The 21,463-nt window shown below is 40.9% G+C and overlaps 1 protein-coding gene across 1 annotated transcript in view; it reads right to left on the bottom strand.

Annotated features, from left to right (window-relative positions):
- The window catches only part of UBAC2 (UBA domain containing 2), a 98,010-nt gene extending 86,590 nt beyond the window's left edge, over positions 1-11,420 (bottom strand). The window contains exons 1-2 of the mRNA XM_064646072.1: positions 11,231-11,420; positions 1,016-1,143 (exon numbers count right to left, since the gene is read on the bottom strand). Of these exons, the coding sequence (XP_064502142.1) occupies positions 1,016-1,143; positions 11,231-11,261 (159 nt within the window). The 5' untranslated portion in view covers positions 11,262-11,420. The remainder of the gene's footprint in view (positions 1-1,015; positions 1,144-11,230) is intronic.
- Between the last annotated feature and the right edge of the window lie 10,043 nt (positions 11,421-21,463).

Raw genomic sequence — 21,463 nt, 5'->3', positions numbered from 1 at the left:
TAAGTAGTGCTCTTGTAGAGTTGTAATCTACATTATTGCAAGAAAGCTCTTGTTCTTGACAAGAAAGATTACAAAGTGCCATGGCACAGAGTATCACTAGCTAGGTCTAATAATCTTTTAAAGCTTATAGGCTACAGCTGGCATTCTCAAAGACATTAATTTGACTACATACCTTTTTTTTTAATGCAACTGTAAAATCTGCGGGTAAGCTAAACACAGAGGCATTTGCTGACCCCTTCTCTGGTGAGCAGCAGTTCATCACTTCCAAAAATTAAAATAAAACACCCCAAAACAAATCCCCGCAGAACTTACCAGTTTTAAGTGCATTATTTCAAGAATTGGAGCTGATATTACAGGATCCTTAGTTAAGCTTAAAATAAAACCTTACAAGATACAATATCCAAAAGACAGAGTATCTTAGTTTGAAACAGGAATGAGTAAGAAATTAACCAATTCAGCAGAGTACTGAAGAGCATGACAAACTCCATCACTCGGAATCTTCAAATTAGAAGCAGCCCTTCTATTCAACAGGCAAATTTTAGTTTTCCACAACTAACTAAACCAGAACTTACAGAATGAAAGTTACGGCCTCTGTTGTTAAAATAAATCATATATAATCAGAAAGCCCAATCACAATAGCCCACTTCAGTCTCAAAAACTAAGCACAATAAGCTATTGACATTCATATCAAAATACTTGTATTATTAGAGGGGTTAAATCACACTTAATTCGCAGCAACTTTCCACATTACAGTGTCTGAAAGGAAAAATGACACAAATCAAATCATTTCCCAGACAAGACAAAGAAGTGAGAAGCTATGGTGATTGTTTCAGATCAGTTTTTCTTATGTTTTGCAAAAAGTGGTAAACTGGGGTGACATAAAAAAAAGGTAAGAACAAGCTGATCTACAACAGCGAACAAAGGGAAAGAACCAGAGGAAAAACAAACAGGGGAGGAAAGGCATAGAAGACCACAGTTTGCAGTCTCTTTTCACACAAAATGAGCTGACTCTTACCTGAAAATCCTCTTTTATAGCTTGTAGGTTATACACAAAGAACTTCTGATAATGTTGAAAGAGCAGAGTCAATAGAATCGAGATGGCACTTAGGACTAGTAACAAACTCTTCGACAAAGGCGCTTTATCTTAAAGACAGAAGACCAAACAAACAAAAAAAAGCCATTTTAGAGAAAAGTCTCTGACGTGCAAAAAGTGATACATTTCAACAGGTCACTGGAAAACATAATAGTGACACCACCTTGACTTTTCAGATCATTTCTCAACAACTTGCAAATAGACAGGAAGAACACACTAAAACAAAGAGAAGTCTTTAGAGATATTAATGACAATTATATGTTAACCAGACATTTTGTTTCCAACACTGTCTCATGAAATTAATTGTTTGGCTATAATTAAACCTAAGTTCTCTGCACCTATGGAGGTCATGCCCTCCTTTGCTGCCCTCCTAAGGCTCAATCACATTTCAGGAAATAAAATAAACACTCTTTTTTCTAGAAAAATCGACATGCACATCTGTTTCCTTTGCATTAGGGATTAAGATTAGCTTTTTTCTTAGAGGCTATGAAGCAGGAATTACCTGAATAAATGTCCTGAAAAAACTGACCTCTCCACCGCACTTGGATCCACCATTCAAGGAAACATATCTAAGTTAATTTACACGACATTCATCTTCCTTCCATTCAGTCATTACAATTATTCATAAAGAAATTAATAGAATCAGTATGTTTGTGAAATCACAACTTCTTTCCCTCTATGAGCATGACTTTCAGAAAGCACATTCAGAAGCAAGCAGAGAACAGAGAAATCTGCAATGCACATTTACTAAAAACTGCCAAGTGGAATATCCAGCAGGGTTACCCAGAAATTCATCCTATTCTGTTGCTGCAGGTGATACAATAAAATACAAACTCTTGCCCAACAATTGAAGCCAACACAAAGACTCCAAAATATTACTTATTCTATGACTTTTCTCTTTTTCACACATGCAACCTGAATCATATTTACTTCCTTTCCAAACACCTCAGCTATAGCACACAATCCACTCGTTTTCAGGCAACTGTTTTTCCCAGGGTGTTACGAAATCTGTAGCTCTGTTATTGTTCTTCTTACATAAAAAACAGAATGATGAGATTACTTTGAAAGTAACAAACCTTTTGAGTTTATTATATAAAGATGCACTTTGCTTACTCCATTTAAGCAATTAACGCCTTGAAGAACTATCCTTCTATAGAAGTTAGGTAGTGACTTGGATTGATGCAGGTTGATGTTACTATGCTAACCATAAACTTTACTTTTACGGTTGTGTGAGACACATTATGGCAGAAAGTCTGGCTGACTTTTTTTTCAATGCAAGAAATCTGTCCACCTTTCACGTGAAACCTCAGGCTCCTTTAGTTAACTTAAATTAGCTAAATTAGCATTCCTTGATGTGAAAAGGTCAGTTTTATAATCAGGATACAAATTTTTGAAATAGCCTAAAACAGAAGAACTGTACTAGTAGCAACAGTAAACAGTTTTGAACCAAAGTTTGATAACACTTGTTATTTTACTATCAAATGCATCTACGTTATTTCATGAATTTGAACACATTTTTACAAGAACTCCTTAATCCCATAATACTTTTCAGATAAGGAACACATTACCACAAGAAACGTGACAACAATATCTCTAGATATCCCCATCATAACTATATATTTCTATAGAGGTTTAATATTTAGATTTTACTGCAATTTGCATAGATTATTTTTACATTACGGGTAATACACACTTGAAATACTTTATCCTATCAAGTTAATTCCTAATTTGAAAGCATTCAAAAATAACCAACCTTATCTGTTTTCTCCAAAAGTGTGAATATACATTTTTATTAAGAGCCTCCTTTTAGCTTTCAGCTTAGACACTTTAAACCTTGGTATAGAGGAAAAGTACTTAATATTAGACATGTCATCAAGTGAAAAACCACAGAAGTAACTAACCCATAAATGTGACAATCACCCACAGGGAATACAACATGAGTAATGGAAACTTCTACTCTCAAGCACCTCATAATGTCATCGTGGCTGACAAGTTTATTCTTCTCTGGTGAACTTGAAAAATACAGTAATGCAACTTCTAAAATGCTTTTCCCAAGTGTTTGCACAATGCAGCAGTTTACCCCTTAACAGCATATAGATCCTTATCAAGGACTGCTGTGGAATGTCTCAGCCAGTAAGATGAAAAATGACTATCAATCCCAGATAGTGCACAATCAGGCATTCTGACATTCAAGCCAAATTCCTTACCTAGAATACAAAGGGAATTTAGAATTTAGAAAGCAAAATTCTAGCCTAATGGGTATACAACCATGTGCAAGATGGAAACATGTACCACCAAGCTACCAGGGCACCAGTGTCTGCTGGCAGCACCTGTGCAAACGTGCACAAAGAGAAAAACACAGTGCCTCAATACCACATAAGGCAAGTAGAATGAAAGAATAAACTCTCATTTTGACCCTGAAAGTTAAAATATATCAAATACTGTCTTCAAAGATCTTGGAATAATTTGCAATCCCAAAGTGGTAATTCTTTCAAACAGCAGGCAGTAATAACATTGGTGCTGCAACACATCTACGGAGCTTCCACCTAAGTGCAAAGAGAAATTTTGTAGCAACCAGCAGAACATGCCCACACCATGATGAAGAACAAGCAACTAGCTTTCACTGCTGATCTTTGCAGTGAAGTCTCCCCCCAAAACTGCCCTCAAAATCTCACAGGCAAGTGTCCCAACTTTCATGTTACCATTGTACAATGTGAAGCTGTTCCCAAATGTGACACAAATAAGAAAATCAACTCTTAAGTCTCCACATTCCACCCCTGCACTCATTCCAAAGCCCACAAATCCTCCTCTTCCACAGCCTACTACTCTTCTAGCTGCCAGTACCACTTTTCAGAACACAAAATTAAGAATACCTGTGTCCGTCTGTCACAGAGGGGGAGGTTTATGGCACAACTGCTCATGTAGTTGCAGCTTCAGAAGCCACCAGTGCACTAATAAGAATAAGAAAGTTGTGGTAGCAGCAACAGCTACAGTTTCTGAAATTATTTCCTGCTCCCTGCCTGTTCACTACTCCCAGGTGAAGATATACAGCATATGGGCATGTCAAAACAGGCAGCCAGACCAATCCACTGTTTCAGAAGGGCTTTTGAGGAAACAACTTCACCTCCTGGACTGCTATTCCAGGACTGAGACTAAAGTGTTGACTCGGGAGAGGACCTGACTGCTGACACCAGCTAATGAGCAGTGGCTGCAGAAATTAGCTCAGGACAATTTCTGTGGGGATCCCTACTGAGCTTACACCACAGCTGCAGATGAAATATGCTTTGTAAAAACTCTTTTTCCACTATCATCTTCCCTAACCCACCTGCTATAACGCAGACACATCACTTTCATACAGACAATTAACTGCTGGGGGCTACTATAATGGCACAAAACACACAAAACCCGTTTTTTTAATGCTGATACACAAGATCAGCAAGTCTTTTAAACCATAACTGATGCACATCTGAATGCACAGTACTTCCCAAACACACTGACAGAATCTGCATTTTAGGTGGTTGTTTTTCCTGCATCAAACCACCATGCAGATATTAATCTATTGTATTCCAACATTTGCCCAAGAACCTGCAGCAAGTTCACCAACCAACAGTGACGTTTCATTGCAACTGAAGACAATAAGAGTATCACCACAGGAACAGTTTTTCATCAGATGCTTATAAACAGAGCAGGAGCTGAGAGATGCATAACATTAGTTTAAGAAAGTCAGTAAAGAAACCAACTGCAATCATGCTTTAAACCTACTTTTAAAAGGCACAAGTAAGACTGTAATCAAGCCAGTTACCTATACATTTACTATTTAGAAAACTTCTGGGTTTAGCTTAGGCTACAAACTATAAAAAAATGAGGAGATACAAAAAGAAAAAAAAAAACGAGGAGATACAAAAAGAAAAAAAAAAACAAGCAAAAAAGCAACACTAAAAGCAACTAAAAGCAACACTTGAAATAGAAACTGAAACAGGTTGAAGTATACAAAAATGTTCCCCTCGTTGAGGTTCCTTCCAACCAAAGAGCATATTATCATACTACTTTTAGTATACGCTGTCAGAAATACCATGTATGGTTACACCACAAGACCATGTGGACATTCCCACGCTAGCTTGAAACAAGTTAGCTCTGCTGCAGCAGAATAGCCACATTTTTGTGGTGTTCAATGCATGGCTAATTGACCTGATGTGGCTATGCTGCTCCTAGGACTCAGGCTAACCAGGGTGCACCATGGCATGCTGATGTGCCAGCTAATTCGATTTCCCATACAGTATCGTACTGCGTAATATTGTTATGCACAGAAGACTGATATATTCAATACATGGTCATATTTCCTTCAGTCATACAAAAAAGCATTTTAAATTTACATAGCTTTTTTATTTTTCCAACACTACTGCACAACACAGTTCAGTCTTGCCAGTTATGCAAGCAGAGGAGCACAGTCTTTCCCTCTTGCCTTGGAGTTTTTAACAAATTGCTAGTACTGCACTACAAGGTTCACAGAGATGTAAAAGCCTAAGTTGCATTGGTAGAAATCCTTATACGCAAGTTCAAAGGACTCTACTCCCTCCTTCTATAAGAAGTAGCTTTTGTGTAGTAGGCAAAGTAGTGAAATATTTTGCAGAGGTAACAAGTGGCTATGCTTTAAAACATGTACTCAAATTTTACCTTAATAAAGACTAACTTGAACAGGTTTTCCTACTAGACTCTTGTGCAGTATGTACATAGCTTGAAGAATACTGGGAGGGGATTAAAATGTCTGCAGAAAGGTTTGGTGTTGCTCTATCTGGTTTAAGCTGTTGGTAAAGCCTTTCTGTTTATCATCCTTTGCTACTGGGATGCAGCATGTTGGCAAACTAAGCAGCACTACAGTACATCAAACAGTCAGCCCAGTGTCACTCTTCACATAGTCATGCTTAGTCTTTGCAGAAGCACTGAAGTGTTTCACCAGCATTCCTCGTGGGACTGAACCAGCAGACTGTAACACAAGAAACTGGTCTGGGTCTGGCACCACAACCCACCTCTCAAGCCCTTCCTTAAAGTCAGGCACTGGTAACACGTTTCCTGAACACACTGTATTGTTGTTTGACAAGTCAACTCAACTGGATAAGTGTTTTGCTAAGTCATTTGGGTCTGCCTGTGCTGTGTCTCCTGCTAGTACCCAGAGGAACCAGCTTTTTTTTCCCAGGGCATACTGGTTCCTCCAATATTTCAGATAACAGAAACAGTTTCCCGTAGCCAGGGCAAACTGTCTTTGTCCTTTTCAATGGTGGGGTTCTTTGTTTCCTGGCTTCCCTATCTCATAGTTGTAACATGTACCAGGTACATTTACTTCTACATTTATATCTCCTCATCCAAAATGGTGCACGTCCTGCACTGAGTAGGTGTGTCGTCACCTCACATCACAGTTATCACCTGTCTGCCTGCAATTCACCATATCATTCCTACAAAAGGAAGGTCTTGGACTTGTCTGGACTAGCTCTTGGTCTGCACTTGTCTGGACTAGCTCACGTGCAGCTGGGGTTGGACTGTTTGTTTGTTGGAGTGGTTTGCTTTTATATACGTTTCTTATAACATTATTTTTCCAGAGTCTCTGTGCCTATGCATGTGATTACACACTAGTACTGAACAGGAGATGTAGGACAGAGGATTTATACCAGGAAACTCTTAAACTAGGATAAGAAATACTAGATAAACACTTTCTGTAAGAACTCACTTTATCTGCAGTGCTGAAAGCCATGAGACACCTCCTGAAATGGCACATGGACAAGGTCAAGGACTTCACTGCACAGGCCAGGCTATTCAAGCATTATTTACTAGAAAGTCTAACTTCAGTAGAAGTGGTCAAACTTAAGAGGAATCTGAACTCACAAGTTTTGACTGTTCCCTGGATGAAGACAGTGTCCTTCATCTCACTGAACTACAGAGCCAGGATGTGGAATGAACTTTTCTTTGTAGACACGTGTAATAGGATAGAATCCATGGGCATCCATAGTACAGATGATTCAACAAGTTAGCTTGAGATAAGTAATACAGAAACAATTTGTGCTTGCTAATAACTATGAAAAATATTGTTTATTCAACATAGAGTCTATTCACGGCTAAATCTAGATGTTGTTTCTTAACACTGTTTTATCAACTGATTGTACATAATACAAGAACACCTTATCCTGAATAAAGAACAGTAACGATCAGAACAGCTACAGGAGCTAAGTGGACTTTGAAAAAGCTTAGCTGATCTAAACTTACTCTGGTAGGTCAGTAGTAGTATTTCAGGGCCACTTTTTCATACAAAAGCGAAATACATTCAGATTAAACAAATGCAGCAGAATTCCTGGTCTAGAAATTTGGAAATGTAGCCGTGCAGTAATCAGTTAGCTGTTCTGCTTTTATTGATGAAATCAAAATACAGGAGTTTTTAATTTACTCATTCAAGATTTTTTTCACGCATGCAGCCAAAGATTTTCCCAAATAAATGTTAAAAATAAACTGTGCCAAAGGAACCTACAATGTCTTCCTCACACATTTCCTAGAAACAGTACATCAGTATACTGCTAAGTGGCATTGGATTACCACAGTTCAGTCACCTCTTCTGCCACATTCTGTCATATTGAGTGTTTGGAATATTAAACAACAACTTCATTTTAACAAGCACACATTCATTTACTTGAATTATAAGCTATCTTCTCTCAAGCACACACAGTTACCATGTCTGGGACATAACAAAAGGCAGAATAGACTATAGGGTCAATCAAAGCTTCATAAATTTTTATGGCAAAAGGAATAACATTGAATGAAAAAGGTCCAAAACTTAACATTTTCTAATGAAAAAACCTAATATTCTAAAAAACTTAATATTCTAATGAAATCATTCTGCACTATGAGAGCCAAAAACCAGTTTAAAATGCATATTTAGCAAACAGCTTGAAAATATTCTAATCATGTCAATATCTCTATAGTTTAAAAGAAGTTTTGTTTACATCAAAATATCAAGAAATGAGAGGCAGCCTAGAAACACTGAAAAAACAGAATGCAAGAAAGGGAAAAGGGATTAACGAAATATCAATCGGTAGGTTAGCTTCACAGAACATTGATTATGAACTTGATCTATGTACTGCGTGAAATAAAATAAATGGATTCTTGAGTTATTTCTCTCCTTTAGACCTCTAAAGACAATACAGACTAATAAGAAGCTGAATAGCCCCCCTGTAATCCAGGAGGAAACAGTTAGCAACCTGCTGAGCCGCTTGGATCCCCACAAGTCTATGGGACCAGATGGGATCCACCCCAGGGTGATGAGGGAGCTGGCAGAAGAGCTCACCAAGCCTCTCTCCATCATCTACCAACAGTCCTGGTTCACTGTGGAGGTCCCAGATAATTGGAAGTTGGCAAATGTCACACCCATCCACAAAAAGGGCTGCAAGGTGGCCTCGGGAAACTACAGGCCCATGAGCCTGACCTCAGTGCCTGGCAAGGTTATGGATATCATCGCAAGTGCAATTACACAGCACCTACAGGATGGAGAAGGGATCAGACCCAGCCAGCACGGCTGTAGGAAGGGCAGGTCCTGTCTGACCAATCTGATCTCCTTTTATGATCAGGTGACCCGCCTGGTGGATGAGGGGAAGGCTGTGATGTGTCTACCTGGACTTCAGCAAAGCCTTTGATACTGTCTCCCACTGCATACTCCTGGAAAAGCTGGCAGCCCACGGCTTGGACAGGGGAACTCTGTTCTGGGTTAGGAACTGGCTGGAGGGCCAGGCCCAGAGAGTGCTGGTGAATGGTGCTGCATCTAGTTGGTGGCCTGTCACTAGTGGTGTCCCCCAGGGATCAGTGTTGGGCCCAGTTCTATTTAATATCTTTATTGATGATTTAGATGAGGGGATTAAGTCCACCATTAGCAAATTTGCAGATGACACTAAGTTGGGGGGGAATGTCAATCAGCTGGAAGGCAGGAGGGCTCTGCAGAGGGACCTGGACAGGCTGAAGAGTTGGGCTGATTCCAACGGGATGAGGTTCAACAAGGCCAAGTGCCGGGTCCTGCACTTTGGCCACAACAACCCCACGCAGTGAAACAGACTGGGGACAGAGTGGCTGGAGAGCAGCCAGGCAGAGAGGGACCTGGGAGTTTGGATTGACAAGAAGCTGAACAGGAGCCAGCAGTGTGCCCAGGTGGCCAAGAAGGCCAATGGCATCCTGGCCTGTATCAGGAACAGTGTGGCCAAGAGGTCCAGGGAAGTGATTCTTCCCCTGTACTCAGCACTGGTGAGGCCACACCTGGAGTGCTGTGTCCAGTTCTGGGCCCCTCAGTTCAGGAAGGATATTGAGGTGCTGGAGCAGGTCCAGAGAAGAGCAACGAGGCTGGTGAAGGAACTCGAGCACAATTCCTGTGAGGAGAGGCTGAGGGAGTTGGGGCTGTTCAGCCTGGAGAAGAAGAGGCTCAGGGGAGACCTCATCACTCTCTACAACTATCTGAAAGGAGATGGTAGCCAGGTGGGGGTCGGTCTCTTCTCCCAGGCAAGTATCAGTAAGACAATAGGGCATGGTCTTAAGCTCTGCCAGAGGAGGTTAAGTTGGATATTAGGAAGAAATTCTTTACAGAGAGGGTAATCAGGCACTGGAATGGGTTGTCCAGGGAAGTGGTGGATTCTCCGTCCCTGGAGGTTTTTAAGATGAGACTGGATGTGGCACTTAGTGCCATGGTCTAGTAACCATGGTGGTGTTGCATCAAGGGTTGGAGTTGATGATCTCAGAGGTCCTTTCCAACCCAGCTGATTCTATGATTCTACGATATCAACTAGACCATGGCACTAAGTGCCACATCCAGTCTTTCCTTAAATACCTCCAGGGATGGTGACTCCATCACCTCCCTGGATAGCTCATTACAATGTTCAACAACCCCTTCTGTGAAGAAACTTTTCCTAATGTCCAACCTAAACCTCCCCTGGCACAGCTTGAAGCCATATCCTTCCCTGCTGTTGTTACTTGCCTGGGAGACAAGCCAACCCCCACCTGACTACAACCTCCTCTCAGGTAGCTGTAGAGAGTGATAAGGTCTCTCCTCATTCTCCTTTTCTCCAGGCTAAATAATCCCACCTCCCTCACAGGACTTGTGCTCCAGACCCTTCACTATCTCCATTGCCCTTCTCTGGACACACTCCAGCCCCCCAATGTCCTTTCTGAGTTGAGGGGCCCAGAACTGGACACTGTACTTGAAGTGGAGCCACACCAGTGCAAGTACAGAGGGATGATCACTACCCTGGTCCTGATGGCTGCACTATCTCTGATACAGGCCAGGATGCCATTGGCCTTCTTGGCCACCTGGGCACACTGCTGGCTCATGTTTAGCGGCTGTCAACCAGCACCCCCAGATCCTTTTCCACCGGGCAGCCTTCCAGCCACTCTTCCCTCAATCTGTAGCGCTGCATGGAATTATTATGACTCAAGGGCAGGACTCAGCACTTCACCTTATTGAACCTCATACCTCTGGCCTCGGCCTATTGATCCAGCCTGTCCAGATCCCTCTGCAGAGCTTTACTGCCCTCCAGCAGACTGACACTCCCACCCATTTTGTATGAAGCAGTTAGTCAGCAAAGTTTTGACTTATCATTTGTCCCCGCCTGCTCTTGGGACTGTAGTGCCAAAGTGCACAGCGCAGCCAGGTCAGCTCCTCACGGCCGCTTCCAGACGCTGCAGATGCTTTGTCCTGTAAACAAACTCAGAACCCCCAATACCCCTGAATTCAGTTCAGGTAGCACTGGAATATAAAATGATTTACATATGCTGCACGTACAAATTCAGCTAAACAGAGCTGGGAACATATTTGTTCCAATAAACTGGTTTGAAAAAGTAAGTTTATTTTCACATTAAGAAAAGAGGGGGTCTTGCATTTTCTAACACATATGTTGGCATGCAGGTTTATACTGATGTATGCAGATGTATATACACACACAGACACGGACATAGACAGATACAGACACACACCCTCGGCTCCTCCCGCCGTCACGTAGTTTAAAAGTGCAGCCGAGGGGACCAAGCCCATCGGCTCCCCCGGGGCCGGCGGCGGCAGCGCCGCCCGCGCTCCCACCCCCGACCGCCGCCCTCCCCGGACCTTGGGGGGCCGGTACTCACAGAACCCGTTGGAGCCGGTGCTGGTGAACATGGCAGCGGCCTGGCCCGGCCGGCGGACGCGGCTGGCGGAGCCGCCGAGGCTGGGCAGCCCCCCCAAGGCCGGGCAGCCCCCGAGGTCGGGCAGCCCCTGAGGAGCCGCGGCGGGCCGGGGCCGGGGCCGGAGCCGCGATGGGGAGGACTAAGGTGGCCGCGATGGGCCAAACGCCGCCGACAGGCGACCGGGCGGCGCCCCCTGCCGGGCCCGCCGGGCAGGCCTGGGAGTGCCAGGGGGGCGCTTCAGTCTACGTGTGTTGTCTATAATTTATTACTTGTATCTTCATAAATAGGAAGAACTTCTTTTTGTTGAAGGTGGCAGAGCACTGGAGCAGGCTGCCCAAGGAGGTCGTGGAGCCTCCTTCTCTGGAGACACTCCAAACTCACCTGGAAGCGTTCCTGTGTCACCTGCTCCAGGTGACCCTGCCTTGGAGGGCGGTTTGCACTGGATGGTCTCCAGAGGTCCCTTCCAGCCCTAACGATTCTGTGATTCAATATGATTTAAATTTGAAATTTGTATGTGCCTTAAGGAAGCCTGACTCCTCACACTTTGGAAAACTGTGGCCCTCGAGGCTCATCCTAATTTGGGGAGTCCGCCAGGCAAGTAGCTCATTAGGAGCTGTGAGTAAGCTGTCGTTACAGCTAAGGGAGACATAGTCAATACAGACAGTGGAGTCTGGAGAGCTTTTCAGCTGATCAAATGAAGGTATCTGCTTTAGGATTAAATTAATTGCTACCTGTACTCCACCGGCTGTACTGAACAGATCACCACTACCTCTAATGGTACATCAGACGCCCAGCTCTCTAGCAGCATGGTAGACACAAGATATATGGTAAGACAAATTCCCCATTTTATACAGATGTGGTATAATAAGGCTGAAATTATTCAGGCACCAAATTTCAATTACATTTTCAAGTCTTTGTAGACTTTATTGAAATAAGTCATGCTAAGCATTTAAAAGGTGACAATGTTCTGCACTGTGTCAGGAAGAAACAGGATGAGGTTTGTGTGCTGCGTGTTCGTGTGCTTGACAGAACTGAGGACCTCAAGGTCACATTTAACTTACTGCACTACTAGACTGAGAACAAATGTCACTCTAGAATTGGAAAATGTGATGTGTCAGCTAGGTAACAATTTTTAAGCAGATAACAAATAGTAAAAATTTTTCAGGGAAGTCACTAAGTTGTTAAATTACATAAATTTTTTTATATACAAAAAAACCCTAAAATACCTTTTAATATTTACATTCAAATGCAACTACCAAATAGCACTTTAAATGTGAAGATCCTGAATCTTTGTAAACAAATCTCTTAAATACTGCCAAGAGGACATAAAAAAATACTGTATGTTTGGGTTCACAAATACTTAGGCTAAGTTCAGCATATCAGCATGTAATTTTAAAATGTCCAGCTTCCAGCATTAATTTCAAATTTCTGTTGCTCACTTGTCCTCTCTGTACAGAGCCCGCAGTCGGGCAGGTAGGAATTGGATTCACAGTCTGCTCACAGAGCGGGAGGTATATCTAAACCAGACAGAAGGAAGAGACAAAGAGACAGCACATTGGAAAGCCTGACTACCCCAGGCTGAGGTTCTTTCCCCCGAAAAGAATCTAAATTGGATTCACAGCATGAAACCTATCGTGTACTTTGTGTCTTTGGCTACAGACAACTGGCTTACTCTTTGCTGGTAAGCACAGCTGGAAGAAGTGCTTTGCTACAGAAATTTTCCTTCTTTCTTTCAAATGCAAATGGCTCTGGCTGCTGTACGTTACATATGCAAATTCTGTCTTGCCAGTGTGCTGCTGAATGCGCAAAACCATACATAAGTGACAGGCAATCCTCATTTCTAAGGAAAGGGGACGTATATAAGGAGGTGCAAAGCCTGCATAGCTTGTAATAGTTCCAGCATGAAACTTTCTTTGGGAAAAGCTTGGGTGCCTACTGAAGCTTTAGGGATTTAATGAGGTATTCATGGTCTAATTAATTACCATTTTGGACTTTTTTGACTAACCTTCACTTAAAGTAATTAAGCCTTTTTGTGGATCTGACTTTAGTACAGGTGAGGATAAAACCTGAAAACTTTTCCAGCATTGCCTGTGTAATAGGCTTAGGATTGTTGTTTTAGTGCTGAAGATAAAGCTTGCTTTTATTTCTTTCACAGTTACACAGAATTGAGTGACAAAATTTAGAAGTTTACAGTCCTGAGGCCCAAGAACTAGTGTTCTTTTTTTATAAGCTCTGTTTTGAAGATTTCCCTAAATTGATGTCCTACAAGGTAATCATATTAGAGGGATTCTCCTCTGCAACGTCAAGCACTGGAATTGGATTGAAGTCATAATCACTGAGCATAGTAGAGACTTGGGCATGTATTCTGCTGAATGAGGATGCATTTGGGCAAATATTTAAGGACTATTTTGAAAGCAGCTCTATGGACTTGTTATCATTGACAGATACAACAAAGCTGAATGAGCAGCAATAATTGGCAAGCTTCTCCCAACAACATACCAAAATACTTGCAGATTTGTCAATATTGCTGGAATAAAGGGAGCTGGCTCTGAATTTTTTTGCCACTATCTTGTTAAAGTGTACAAATATACTATGGAGTGTTTGTGAAACATCTAATGATGTCCATTGTTTCTAAAAAGGGTTTATTAAGTCAGTTTTTCTGAGATTAGATCAGATGAGATCCACTATGTGTTTTTGAGAAAACTGCACACCCTTTGCTAATAATTATAGTTTCACATACTGATTGAATAGTAGAGGAAGTGTAGTTTTTGCCCTCAGATACAGTGCCAAGCAGAGAGGGTGTTTTCTATCCCAACACTGCTTCTGTCAACTGGTAGTGTGTCATAAGAATTAAGCAAATTATTTGCATTTTTAAGTATACAGTGTTGACTACTTTGGAGTTAAATGAAATCATCAGTCCTCATGCTTGCCTTGGAACATATCCCAGAATAGGAAGGCTAGCACTTATCTACTAATCTACTCAGAACAAGCTTAGAAGGCTTTGACACTGCTCAAATGTCAGCTTAAATATCTCCCATTTGTTTATTACATCTAGTTAGTGGGGTCAGTTTGGTATGGTCAAAATAAAGTTATTTAAATTTCCTGCACAAAAGAAAGTTCCAGGAGTCTGGCATTTATATTTCCAACTATTTTCTAACATGATTAGGTTGCTTTCTTCTCTGAACTTGTGATGTTTTTGAAGCACCTCTTAATTACTAATTAATCTCCAATGGTCAGATGCTCCCCTGGCATATAGAATGAAGGATAACAGCAGAGTAAAACAGGGTGGAAATGCAAAACCTTGCCTAGGAATTTTCTGACTAAGCTTGGTGCAGATTAATGATTCTGCCGGTTAATGGCAAGTCGTCTATGTCTCTTTGACATCTGAGGTTTCTGTGGCATTCAAAGTAGCACCTGCATATTAGCAGGACCTGAAATATTAGCAAATACCTGAAGAGAGGTTAATGCTAAACTTGATGATTTCAGTAACTTCTCCCTACAGTTTCTAACCCTGGTCTTCAGTTACAGAAGATGTTAAAGAAGAAAGCTGTGCACCACACAAACCCTGCAGAGGAGAGTTCAGCAGCAGTGCAGCTTGCTGATAGCAGCTTGCATGGGAACAGAAGGAAGGGCGGGAGGCAAAGATTCACTGGGCTGAAATCAGACTCATTTGTTCTGTACTTTACAAAATTAGTGAGTTTCTCTCAATTTCTCAGAAGTGAACAAAAACTTTGTACTGCGGCAGACCGGCTGTCCTCTTAAACTGTAGTGTGTTTGTTTTATTACATAGCTGTTTGGGTTTTTTATTATAGCTAGAAGATACAGAACATTTTCTAGCTTAGTTGTCTCCATGTAGAGCTGGTAGGCTTACAGTTAATGTGGGGAGCAATGGAGTGGCTGAAGAAGGAACCTTTAGGTGTTTCTTAAGTTCTAAAGTGTGCAAAGGAAGCCAATTTAGTGGAAAAAATTGCAAGAGTATTGGGTTTTGTCTGTTATTTTTGCATTTGATTTTGCATCACACTATTATAAAAAATGTAGGATGCTCAGCCGTTTTACATTACCTATGGTTCTAGCCGTGAGGTTTTTTGCAAAACTTTAAATGCCATGTTAAACCTGAACTCCTTGTCAATGTTTAGTAATATGACTATGTGGAAAACTATTGCGCCAATAACTCAAACATAACTCACACAGAACTGTCTGTTTTTTCCGTGGGAACCCCTGGATGGCAGGCAATCACAGTGCAATACCAGTTTAAGGTACTGGCTTATCTGGAGCTGAGCTAGGAACAGTTTTACACTGAAAGACTTAACCATCATTTCCCTTTTAACTGTCGACCACGTGATCCTAAGAACTCACACCACATGCACCCATATGGTGGCATCTCTGTTCAAGGTACAGCACCAAACACTTGATCAGCAGCTTTGTCTCTTAAGTACTTGCAAAACACTCCCTTAAAGGTGTCATACTTAAATTCTCTGTCACATTTATTTTCAGTAAAGGTTGAGATTCTGTGCAAAACAAGAACACGCAGTGGCATAACCAGGAATTAGAATCTAATACAAATATATTGGGAAAGCAAGCTTAAGATAGGCAGATTGATTCTGATGTTTCTTAACTGTTGATTTTCATCTGAGTTTTTAATGTTTTGTGTTCATATTTCATTTCACTTGGGTGAGACCTCATTCTTTTGAGAATTAAAAATAGACTGGTTCAGCTACTACTGGTTGAGCAGCTGTCACTGCATTTTAGATCATGCATCTGAAGGTAAATTGTGAAACATAGTAAGCATTAACAAAATGATGATGTTAAAACATAGTGCTCAGAAGACCCAATTAAGGAATCCATTAGGAGGGCAAATAATTATGTATAGTATTGCATAATATAATATACTTTGCATATCTGTGTTCTTTAGTGCATACAAGAGATCAAGAACCAGTCGTCTATTTCAGACTGAATTTATGTCAAGGAGTACCTTTGAGATCCGGAGCATATGCTAAATTACCCAAGTTAACTATCAGTGATAGCAAAAAAACTTAAACCTTTAAGATGCAGAAAATTAGTTGCATTGTTCTGCACAGGTATGGCTGTGCTGAAATTGCCTTTTCTGAAAATTAGATTTTAAAATATATTTATTGGGGTATTCAGAGGCCTTTTTTCTCCCTGATGCCTATCCATATTTCTCAGATATCACCCCCCTCTTACTTCACATCCGTATTGTGTATCTCCACACAGTGTAAAGGTTATTAAATACCTGTATTTACACTTGGAGGCAAATCTGTGTTTAAGAGAATACCTGGCAACCCACATCATGATGTTATCAGGCCTGTAGCATAACACTGCTGAGAGATTAGAAAAAAACAATAAAGCTTTAAGCAGTTCTCCCCAAATGTCATTATCTTATTTGTATTTGTGTTAAATTTGAGCATGAACGAATAGTGTAATCTTTTTTTTCCCTAGTTACCCATATCAGAGGAAGTTTATGTTCATATAATTTTATTGAAATATAGTGATTCCTCAGAAAATCTTGCAAAAAGTTAAAGGATGTTCACCCCAGAAATGTACTTGCACAGTATTTGCAATACAAATATGTACACCTCCAGGAAATAAGCATTCCTGGGGTTTCTTTTGACCTCCATAAATGTTAGTAAGGGCAAGGTCAGGTGCCAAAAACCCATAGCATTGTACAAAAATGTAAAATTTTGCCCGCTGCGGCCATTAAATTGCCATCAGAAAACTAAACTGCTTTTCATTATCAGAAAGAGGAACTACTGTAAAAACAATTGGTGTATTGATAAATCACATTTATCAATGTGATTAGAGTTATTAGAGACACAAAAATAAGGGTTATTACAATTATTCTTGATTCTATGCTGCTATTATCTGTTTGCTGCTACATCGTTATTCTAGGAAGATTTCTAAAACTGAAGATTGGATCTAGTTTAAGACTGAAATATAAAACTAATTAAACACAAAAGTTGGCATTCTTACTTTTCCTTTAGTTCCCTTCCCTGCACATAGGAAGTATTTCTTGTTTTTCTTGCTGATCACAATTTAATATACCTAGAGCACTTTATAAATTGGTGTACTACAAAAATCTGTGTTTGTGGGGCCAGTTGTAGCAGAAATCACCACCTGTGGCAAAGAAATCTTTCCTGGCGTGATGATGCACTCAGCTGCCATTTTAGGTTCTTCCTCACCTCATCCAAGAGGTGGGACAGTGCCTGTTTCTGGTCAGCTGGCGCAACAGTGAGAGCAGTTTGCCAAGACAGACTTGACTGGGTTGTTAAACCAGAGAAACAAGCACTGACATTTTGTGCCACCATAATTTTCAAAGTAAACCCCAAAATACCTGGATGATGATGCTTCCAGGGCATCTCTCCACATGGCCTTCAGTCTGGACAGACCAGCCTGGGCTTCAAGCCTCTGTGCACCTGGGTGGCTTGGTGGCTCCTCTGAAGCAAACCCAGGGGAAATGAGACAGCAATCAGGAATTCATTGCAAAAGGAGGAACTGGAAGGGCTTATTTTAAGGGGTGTGTAAAGCACACCATTAATCTTTTCTATTGTTACACACACATGCTGGAGCTCTTGCCACACAGACTCTGGGGACACAGGCAACTGCCCATGCTGGGCGGCTGGAGCCCAGTGACGTTCTACGTGCTCATACAGTGATCTGACAGTTGTGCCAAAGGTTGTGTCAAGGCCATTTCTGGCCCTTAAGAAACAGTGATGGAATACCAAATTGCCTCATACTGGAACTCAAGTTTATTGCTTTGTCCCTACTGTAACCTAAGTTAGCAAGCTTTTTAAGCAGGAGAAAAATAAATCAGCAAAGTCAATAAGTACGTACTCCTTTGTACGTACAAGACATGCATTCACTGCAGCATTTGTTCCTTAAGTAAGTATTTGATCTCTGGGTATATATACTAGTAAGTATGTATTTTCAACACAAATCATGTTACACAGATGACAAGAAAGGCTTAGTACAAATACTGGTTTACTTCACAAGTACTGGACAGGACACTGCTGTTGATTAATTTTGTGTGTGAATGTATATTGAGAAGAAAGTTTTCTTAGCGATTTTCCTAAGGCTTTTATTCCAGATTTCAGTGCAGATTTTTAGTCCTTCCACAACAGCATGGTTGAGGTCTCAATAAAAAATGATTTGAGCATATTATCCAGTCAATATGAGTAAGAACTGATACGTTTGTACATACAGGAGAAGCAAATTGTAAGCTGAATTCAACAGTAATGATCTTGCTAGTGACGTACATTTGGGGGCAAAAATTAAGAGTTTGTATCCTAGGCTGCATCCTACAAATTCCAGAAATCTTGCTTGCTCGTAGGTAAACTCTTTTCATCTAAAGATAGACACCATCTCCAGGAAAAGCATCAGTTTGAGGCTTAAGTATCTGTATTTGATGCAACACTTGAGATGTGTCAGTACATTACATCGTAAAACAGGAAAGAATAAAAATGCAAAAAAAAAAAGAGTATGTCAGACCCAGGTGATTTATGGCCTGATTCACAGTTCATCAGTGAGAAGCCTGTTTTGTTTTCAGCAAGGTTTGGCTCAGATGGGTGCACTTTAAACTTTCAAACCACAGGCAGTACAGCAGCAAGCTGGGGCAGATGGAAAGTGGCCATCACAGCCGGGATGATTCAGGGAACAGATGGGCTCTGCCGTGCTCCTGTTTTGTTTTGAGAGGGGAGCAGGAGGATACATAGCTGACATCGAGTGGGAGGCCACCTTTGCTCTACATGGATGGCAATGGCATGAACGGAGATACTAAGGCAAGAACAGAAAAAAAGAGAGAGGAAGGGAGTGGTCTGAGGGGAAGGCTGGGTGGAATGTACGGAATTAGCACAGGGTGGAGCAAGAGACAGGATTATAAAACAAGAGGCACGTTTGGGGTTATGCAATTTGGCAGGTCTTAACCCCCAACAGAGCGGAGGAAGAATCCATAAAAAGACCTGAGGAGGAGAAGTGGCAAAGGGAACTGACAGGAAAGGTAACACCAATAGAATGGAGCCCAGGTGGTCTGTGCACGGTGGTATGATGACTTAAAAAAAAAAAAAAAAAAAAGAGAAAGAAAGGATGAAAAAGAAAATGAGATAAAGCAAAATACTAAAAGAAGAGTTGCTGAATTATCTTAAGAAATTCTGGTTTTCTTGTTTGTCATATCCACAGAGTATCTTTTTCTGTAAGTTCATGCAACAAAAGGGTTTTCTGAGCTGCAGTATCTAGGGTGTCCTGTATCCTGAATACCTTCATGTTCCACAGAAGATACAAAAGTGCAAAAAGTGTCTTTCTTCTGTAAAATGCAAATGTTATAGCACCCTCTGAGTGTGGATGTAGGCAACACACAGCAAAGCCATCCGAATAACATGCAGGTAAGTAACTTTTCTTGGGGAGTACTCATCAATAAATATTTCATGTACTTGCACACACAGAACCACTATACACACAATTCATAATCTATGAGCTAAGATAAGGGGGTGCTGGGAGGCCTGCTAAAGAGGTCGGTATACTGTTCCAGCAAAAAACCCCACTGTTTAAAAAGTCATTTTGTCTGATATTGGTGCTTCTGTCATGGAAGGTGCTTAATGAAAACCTAGGCTGATCATCAAGTGACTATTTCATAGTAATCAAAAGTAATGACATGCTAAAAAGCCCTATCAGAACTTCAGCCTATGAGCATGAACCCTTCCCTGATACAAGTAAAAAATGGGAAGAGATCTAATTGTGCTGTTAGAAAAAATCCTAATGTAGTTTAAAACTCAATTATATAGACTTTGAACTGAAACTTGATGACTCACTAGTCTTTTGGTGATTATTACAAGCACTCTGAAGGAAGTTTCAAAGTTCTTTGCAAGTAAAAGGCTAATACTTTCTAAATCCAGGGAGTATGCAACCTAGCTTCTCCTCTCTCTGAAAAAAATTCAAGGAAGAAAATCAGTAAGTGGATCACTTCATTCAAATGACATTGTGTAACCAGCTATGGTAAGAATGTAGGGTGAGGCCTGAGAAACACTTTATCAACATGGAAAATTATAAAAGGTGTGTGTCTTTTATCACTTACTGGATTTCTTCATTTTGTCTTGCTGATATAGTAACAACTAAGATGATTTTCTCAGATATAGCCATAATTAACAAGACATTGGCCTGGATTCAAGATAAGAGTGTTTTAGACCTTTAAGAACAGAACTGAGATCCAAAGCGTTAGTAGATTAGTCACTGCTGAATGAAGAACTTCAAGGATTTAATTAGAGTGTGCAAAAAAATCAGGTAGACTTTCACAGTGGGTAAAGGTGAAGTGTTTTCTCTTTTCCCAGGTTGTCACTCCAGCAGAAAAGCTGAATTCATGTGAAAAAACAGTAAACAATGTCAAAATCCAGGTGCTAATATTGTCTTGGCTAGACTGCAGCAATTATGGTCCCTCTGTCAGCACCCTGTCTGGCTTTCCCACAAATACAAGGAATGAAAGAGATCTGAATATATTTACAAATAATAATTTAGCCAAGAAAAAAAAAAGGTAACTCGAGATTTTGGCCTATTTGAGATGATTGAAAAACAGTTTTTTCTGTCTCCTACAAAGCTTTATTGACCAATAACCCTACCCCCTTAAATCATAATGTACAAATGAGTGTCTTGTTTTTTATTCACAGTATGATAACAAAAGGGGGTAGTCTGTCTGATAAATCACTCTAGGCCTAGGAATCTTTGGGGACAGATGTACTGCTTTCATAATCAAACTGTCTTCTGACCCAACAGGGATTATTAAATCTGTTTCTTGCTGTGACAGTGCTCATATTTTGACTAATTGTTTCTGCATATTCCCACTGCCAAGCATGAGGGAGCTGGCTGCTAATATGGCTGTGTCACAGTTTCTTTGCATAGATACCTGGTCTTTCAATCACCCATGCTGTTTTCTGGAAAGAGAGAAGCCTAATTAAATACTGTGGGCTCAAAAGAATGAAAATGGAGGTGTGGCCTCATATGCTTATACCACTTAGACACACACAAGTCTATGGGCCTGGATGGGATCCACCCAAGAGCACTCAGAGATCTGGTGGAAGTTGTTACCAAGCCATTTTCCATCATTTACCAGCCGCCCTGGGTCAGTGGTGACGTCCCAGTTGACTGGAAGTTAGCAAATGGATGCCCTAATTACTACATGTAAAGCCCATCTAC

The sequence above is a fragment of the Pseudopipra pipra genome, chromosome 2, assembly GCF_036250125.1.
Source record: "Pseudopipra pipra isolate bDixPip1 chromosome 2, bDixPip1.hap1, whole genome shotgun sequence".
Lineage (NCBI taxonomy): Eukaryota > Metazoa > Chordata > Aves > Passeriformes > Pipridae > Pseudopipra > Pseudopipra pipra.
This window is presented reverse-complemented; position numbering and strand designations above follow the sequence as displayed.